General features: G+C 42.3%; 1 protein-coding gene across 2 annotated transcripts in view; it reads left to right on the top strand.

Moving 5' to 3' along the window:
- The window catches only part of kdm5bb (lysine (K)-specific demethylase 5Bb), a 109,905-nt gene that overhangs the window by 93,656 nt on the left and 8,870 nt on the right, over positions 1-7,379 (top strand). For both annotated transcript variants that reach the window (XM_037684694.1, XM_037684695.1), the window contains exons 9-15: positions 720-878; positions 3,847-3,966; positions 4,040-4,198; positions 4,306-4,487; positions 4,570-4,732; positions 4,817-4,936; positions 6,642-6,836. In XM_037684694.1, coding sequence (XP_037540622.1) covers positions 720-878; positions 3,847-3,966; positions 4,040-4,198; positions 4,306-4,487; positions 4,570-4,732; positions 4,817-4,936; positions 6,642-6,836 — 1,098 coding nt within the window. The remainder of the gene's footprint in view (positions 1-719; positions 879-3,846; positions 3,967-4,039; positions 4,199-4,305; positions 4,488-4,569; positions 4,733-4,816; positions 4,937-6,641; positions 6,837-7,379) is intronic.

Consider the following 7,379-nt stretch of genomic DNA (forward strand, 5'->3'; position numbering starts at 1 on the left):
CATCACGCTTGGACTAGCCGTTGGCTCGTCACGCTTGGACTAGCCATGAGCTCATCATGCTTGGACTAGTCATGAGCTCATCACGCTTGGACTAGTCATGAGCTCATCATGCTTGGACTAGCCGGTGGCTCGTCACGCTTGGACTAGCCGTTGGCTTGTCACCCTTGGACTAGCCATGAGCTCATCATGCTTGGACTAGCCATGAGCTCATCACGCTTGGACTAGCCATTAGTTCACCATATGTGTATATATATATATACTGTATATATACTGTATATACACCCACTGGAAGTACGCTAGATTTGAATTCACTCACTGAACGGCATCCTACGCAGCCTGAAGTGTCAAGCTGTGCTTCAGAGTTTTACACCAAACAGTCCTTTTAGACGCCAAACAGTAGGTTTGATATTCATGAAATACATCTCGTTTAATAAAACTTGTCATTTCTTTTATAAATATTAACAGATGATATTTTGCTCTGCCTCTATAACCAAACAGAGCAGAACATTTATTAATATCTCTTAAACTTACTACAAGAAGTAAATGTCTGCAAGCTGTTGTCAAACAGTAAGTTTACGAGTATATTTCATACATGTTGACAGATGTTCTCCATCTTTGTAATAAATCTTTAAGGTTGTAAGATGACTTGTAGTCAGCATCAAACAGTTCTCCTGTCAAACGTGTGTCTTAAATTATCTGGGCCTGTTTGTGTCTTCCAGGTGGACCTAGTTGTGTGTCTGGTGTGCGGCAGTGGAGGCGATGAAGACCGTCTGTTGCTGTGTGACGGCTGTGATGACAGCTACCACACCTTTTGTCTGATCCCCCCGCTGCACGACGTCCCCAGAGGAGACTGGAGGTGCCCCAAGTGTCTGGCTCAGGTGACCACAGACCCCCAGAGGCAGACATGTTGGACATTTAGAGGGGATTATATGTTGTAAACTGATTAAAAACAGAGGTCTGTTGTTGTGGGACCCTGCCTCCTTCTGTAAAGCAGCAAACACTTTGACATTCACCTTTCAGCTGTAACTTCACTAAGCCTCATAATCACCCGCTGAGCCACTACGTGTGATCAGAAGTTTGCATACACTTATGGACAGAAACATAACATTCATTTAGGATTTATTGTTCTTTTTCTGAGATTCAGTGTTTATAAAACATGAATCTTCAAAGATTTATAAAAACATGAACGGGCTGCAAAAGTTTGAATTTATTGGGACTTTTTTCTAATCCATGCACATCAATTAAAAATAAATATATACATACACCCCCACTAATATTTGGTTCAATATAAATGAGCAAGTTTCCTCCCACACCACAGTTTGTTGCCCCAACAAGCCTCTGCCGTACTTCTAGCTGATGTTTGACCGCTCCTATATCGCTTGGTTTCCTGCCACATAGTCTGCTTTTAATCAAGAGACTCCACAAACACTAACTAGGAGCTGCAGTCAATCATGATCACTAAGCTGAAGTGCTTCGGCCCTGTCAAGTTAAACAACATTCAGAACCTTAGTGTCACTTAATAAAAGACGAAGGTGAGTGTATATTTGAGCAAGTCTGTATAACTTTGACCTGTTATTATTGTCATTAATAACTGTTAATAATTATAACTTTGACCTGTTTTTATTATCAGTAATAACTGTTAATAATAACAATTTTGACCTGTTAATATTGTCATTAATAACTGTTAATAATTATAACTTTGACCTGTTATTATTGTCATTAATAACTGTTAATAATAATAACTTTGACCTTTATTATTGTCAATAATAACTCTTTATAATAATAATTTTGACCTGTTATTATTGTCAATAATAACTGTTAATAATAATAACTTTGACCTGTTATTATGGTGAATAATAACTGTTAATATAACTTTGACCTGTTATTATTGTCATAATAACTTAACAATAATAGCTTTGATCCGTGTTGTTTGGAGAGAATCCACAATAAACTCAAACATGGTAGCCCCGTTTAGTTAAAAATCCCTGGTTTGTCTTATACTCACTTCACTTTGAAAAAGAACGCTTCAGATCAACCATGAAATGATGTGAGTGCCCAGGAGAAAGGTTTGTCACATATGTATAAAGAGGGCTGCTGCTGTAACAACAGCTGCAGAGAGAGAAGCTGCTGTTTGTGTTTGAAAAGAGTGACCACAGCTCCAACAAGCTGCTGATAATTCAACTCATTTTATTTATATAGCACCAAGTCACAACAGAAGTCATTTCAGGGCACTGAACAGAAACATTCATATATGAAAATAATAAGTTATTATTTATCTGAGGAGCAGACTGCTTTGAATTTAACTCCCATCACAGAACTCTCATCTTGAGATGATTGTGCAGCTACCCATCCAGGCTGTCACATTGTAAAGTTTGCAGATGATACAGCGGTGGTGGGATGCATCACAAACAATGATGAGTCCAGCTACAGGCAAGAGGTGGAACACCTGGAGAGCTGGTGCAGAGAGAATAACCTTCACATCAATGTGAAGAAGACAAAGGAGATGATTGTGGACTTCAGAAGGAACAAAAACACCTACACCCCCCTGAACATAAGAGGATCTGCGGTGGAAGTGGTCTCCAGCTACAAGTACTTGGGTGTACACATGAATGACAACCTCAGCTGGAGCAACAACACCACCAGCCTGATCAAGAAAGCTCATCAGAGACTCTACTTCCTCAGACGGCTGAGACGAGCTGGTCTGAGAAGCTCAGTCCTCACCTCCTTCTACAGGTGTGCAGTGGAGAACATCCTGTGCTCCAGCATCAACATGTGGCATGGAGGCTGCACAGCTGCAGAAAGAAAAGCTCTAGAGAGTGGTGAAGGCTGCACAGAAGTCTGTTGGAGTCAGTCTCCCCACCATCACAGACATCTACACCTCCAGATGCAGGAAGAGGGCTACCTGCATCATGAAGGACCTCACTCACCCAGCACACACACTTTTTGCCCCACTCCCCTCAGGAAGGAGGTTAAGGAGCATTAAGTGTAGAACCACTAGACTGAGGAACAGCTTCTACCCTGAGGCTGTTAGACTCATGAATCTCTAACCAGAATAATCACTGTGAAAAAACACATCATGTTGCTGCTGATCTGTTTCATGTTGCTGCTGATCTGTTTCAATGTTGATGTGTTCATGCGTGCACATCCGCTCACACAGACTCATGTTCATGTTTGTGCTGATGTTCAATGTTTTTATGTTATGAGTGCTTAGTGTATATTTAGTTGATGTTTTTCTTAGTTCATATCTTAGATGTTATTACTGTTTTTCTTATACATTTTATTGTTGGATGTAACTGGGACCCTGTGTACATAATTTCGCTCCACCACATGTACCACATGAGGTGCGAATGAAAATAAAGAATCTCTGACTGACTCTGACTTGAGCAAGCATGAAGGCGACAGTGGAAAGGAAAAACTCCCTCATGAGGAAGAAACCTTTAGCAGAACCAGACTCAGGACAAGCAGCCATAAAACGATCATAACGAGGTCCATGATGGTAAAGATCTGTGTTGCATCGTGACGTCACAGGAATTCCTGTCCTTTTCAGGACAGATTCGTGGCTCCAAGGACCAAATATGAGCAGATTATTTAAACCTAGCTTTAAATTAAGTTGATCTTGAGTTTATGAAGATGGTTTTCCATGAAACAGATATTCTATTTCTTGACAAATGTTAAAGTTTTAATGAACAGTTTTACATTAATTACAGAAACTCTAAGGTTTTGTTACCTTTTACAGAATAACATAATTGGCAAGAATGACAGAAGTGAAAGAGAGAAATGCTGATGGAAGCTGCTGCATGCCATGTTTACCACGTAAACATCAAACCTGTTTGACTCTCCCTGTAGGAATGCTGCAAACCTCACGAGGCGTTCGGGTTCGAACAGGCTCACAGGGACTACTCGTTACGTGCGTTTGGGCAAATGGCAGATGCCTTCAAATCAGACTACTTCAACATGCCGGTTCATGTAAGCAGGAGCAGCTGCAACATCAACGTCTCAGTTAAGTGTTCAAAGTGAAAGTAAGAGTTCCTCCTTGCAGATGGTGCCCATGGAGCTAGTGGAGAAAGAGTTCTGGCGTCTGGTCGGAGCCATTGAAGAGGACGTTACTGTAGAATATGGAGCCGACATCGCGTCCAAGGAGTTCGGGAGTGGATTCCCCATTCCCAACGGAAAATTTAAAGTCTCCCCAGCTGATGAGGTACCTCCTTGAAACCAGACATCTGTAATTTAATGTGTAATGGTTGAAGAGGTAGATGTTTTTGCACAGCAGCTTCTGTTGTCTTGATATTTTTGCTCGCCTTACAGAAATACCTGCAATGTGGCTGGAACCTGAACAACCTGGCCATGATGAACCCATCGGTTCTGACCCACGTCACAGCTGACATCTGTGGGATGACGCTGCCGTGGCTCTATGTTGGCATGTGCTTCTCCTCCTTCTGCTGGCACATTGAGGATCACTGGAGCTACTCCATCAACTACTTGCACTGGTACAGCTCGACAAATCCTCGCTGTTTTACTGGAAGGAATAACTGGTTGAGCTGATGTGGAGGGATCTTTGTCTGCTTCCAGGGGGGAACCTAAAACCTGGTACGGAGCTCCTGGCTTTGCAGCAGAGCAGCTGGAGGAGGTGATGAAGAAGCTGGCCCCAGAGCTGTTTGAGTCTCAGCCTGACCTGCTGCACCAGCTGGTCACCATCATGAACCCCAACACCCTGATGGCTTATGGAGTCCCTGTTTGTGTTCTTCTTCTTTCTGCTCTTCATCCACACAAACACGCAGCTGATCCATTCACCGTATGACCCGTCTGTGTGTTTCAGATCTACAGGACCAACCAGTGTGCAGGGGAGTTTGTCGTCACGTTTCCCAGAGCTTATCACAGCGGCTTCAATCAAGGCTTCAACTTCGCTGAGGCGGTCAACTTCTGCACCGTAGACTGGGTCAGTATCTCTGTTCTGACAGAGACGTTTCTTATCTGGGGTTGATGGTTCAAAGGTTCAGTGTCTTCTTTTGTTCAGTCACCCAAAAGTAAAACGTATCAAATCTTCTTTTACATTTCACCTTTAATTAACCAGCCATGAACTCTTAAGAGCAGATTCTCTTACAAGTATGTCTGTAAATTATGCCTCTGTATTCCAACGGAGGTTGGATGGTTTTTTTTTTCAACAATGGTGCGTTTTGCAGCCAGTGTAAACAAAATTTGACTTCTATATAGATAACTAAGTCTCGCTTTAACCTTAGATTGCAAAACATTAACATGATGTGAAAAGGACAGAGCACCGTCAATCCAAATTCCCAAATATTGATAAACTGCTACCTCTTCTATAATATCCCATTTACAACAAAGTCCATGCTCAATAATCCAGGTATACAATCCAACATTTTTCAGTTATGTCATCTGGACAGTTTCTTTTTTTGTGCTGAAACGTTTCGCCTTCGGTCCAGAAGGCTTCATCAGTCAAGGAAACACACAACAAAACTGATTCTTCCCCCAACAGCTCACTCCAAAATAATCAGTTTCAAAAATCAGTTTTGTTATGTATTTCCTTGACTGATGAAGCTTTCTGGACCGAAGGCGAAATGTTTCAGCACAAAAAAAAAAGAAAGTGCCCAGATGACCTGACTGAAAAATGTTGGATCCCATTTACAGTTTTGAAGTCCACCGAGGTGGGTTTGGTCCCTCCTCCATTACCGAACCACATAATTTTAGTTTTCTTGGCATTTAAGGACAAATTTAAGTTGAAAAGGCCTAATAGATTTCAAGAAAACGATACGCAAAGGACTTCACAACCTCATTCAAAGTAGAACCAAAGGCATGTAAAATAGTGTCATTGGCATATTAATGAATGGAGACCTCACTAACAGAATATGAGATCATTTATAATCATTTGTAAGTATGGAGAAAAGAGATGGACAAAGAATGGAGCCTTGGGGTACACCTGACATAACCGGAAGAAACTGTGAATTATGAAAGTCAACCTTCATTTGCTGCGAGTGCGACCTATTTCTTTCAAATCATTCAATCAGAAACATTTCAAATTTTCAAAATAAAAAGGCTCAGACCGTCAACAGTTTTCAGTTTTTGCTTTTTAAACTATCAAATAGTTCTTATCGCCCACCACTGAAGGACAACGGATCAATGTTTTGCCCGTGTGTTTGTCTGTTTTGTTAGCAAAATATTTCCTGAACCCCTCTTCAGATTTGAATGAAAGGATTTATTGGATGAACAACTACACCTTAATTAACTTTGGAGTCAACCCAGTTCAATATGGCTGGCACAGCCAGCTGACGTTAGCTAACAGCAATTACTATAACTCAGTTTTCAGATAGTGAGCTCAGATTCAGTGTGGTAGTTGTTGAGATTGGTAGTCAACATATGTTCTGAGTGACATCTTGTGATATTTTGTTATTTTTAGGTTGAACCAAAATGATGACAGCTCCGACATTTATCAACATGTTAGCATAAACTCTCACATGGAAATGCTTCCTTCAAACAATGCAAAGCTTTTAATTTAAATAGTTAAATTATGTTCCTGCCCCTGCAGCTACGCTCTGGGACAGCCCTTGTCAGATTTTATTCATGAGCAATCAGCAGGGATTAGAGGGAAACGCCTCCAAACCGTCTCTGTCCTCTCTGTCCATCAGATGCCTCTTGGCAGGCAGTGTGTGGACCACTACCGTCTGCTGCACCGCTACAACGTGTTCTCCCACGATGAGATGGTGTGCAACATGGCCAGGAAGGCAGCCACACTCAGCGTGGTTCTAGCCTCTGCTGTCCACAAGGACATGGTCCTCATGGTCAAAGAAGAGCAGGAACTGAGGGACAAAGTGAAGAAACTGGTATGACAAGGCCTTTTCTGTCAAGTTTGCAGATCTCAAGGTTTCTTATGCCGTAATGTCCTGATGTTCTTTGGCTCTTTAGTGTTTTTCTGCTGCACTTGGTCTGTAAAGTGACATATTTTGAGTGCAGAAGGATGCCATGTTCTCTACCCGCTGCTCTGTACCTGCTGCTCTGTACCTGCTGCTCTAAAACCTGCTGCTCTAAAACCTGCTGCTCTAAAACCTGCTGGTCTCTACCTGCTGTTCTCTACCTGCTGCTCTCTACCTGCTGTTCTCTATATGCTGCTCTCTACCTGCTGTTATCTACCTGTTGCTTTCTACCTGCTACTCTAAAACCTGCTGCTCTCTACCTGCTGTTTTCTACCTGCTGTTCTTTACCTGCTGCGCTCTACCTGCTGCTCTCTACCTGCTGCTCTCTACCTGCTGCGCTCTACCTGCTGCTCTCTACCTGCTGTTCTTTACCTGCTGCACTCTACCCGCTGCTCTCTGCCTGCTGCTCTCTACCTGCTGTTCTCAAACCTGCTGTTCTAAAACCTGCCTCTC

This window comes from Nematolebias whitei, chromosome 11 (assembly GCF_014905685.2).
Source record: "Nematolebias whitei isolate Nwh7 chromosome 11, NemWhi1, whole genome shotgun sequence".
NCBI classification, from domain to species: domain Eukaryota; kingdom Metazoa; phylum Chordata; class Actinopteri; order Cyprinodontiformes; family Rivulidae; genus Nematolebias; species Nematolebias whitei.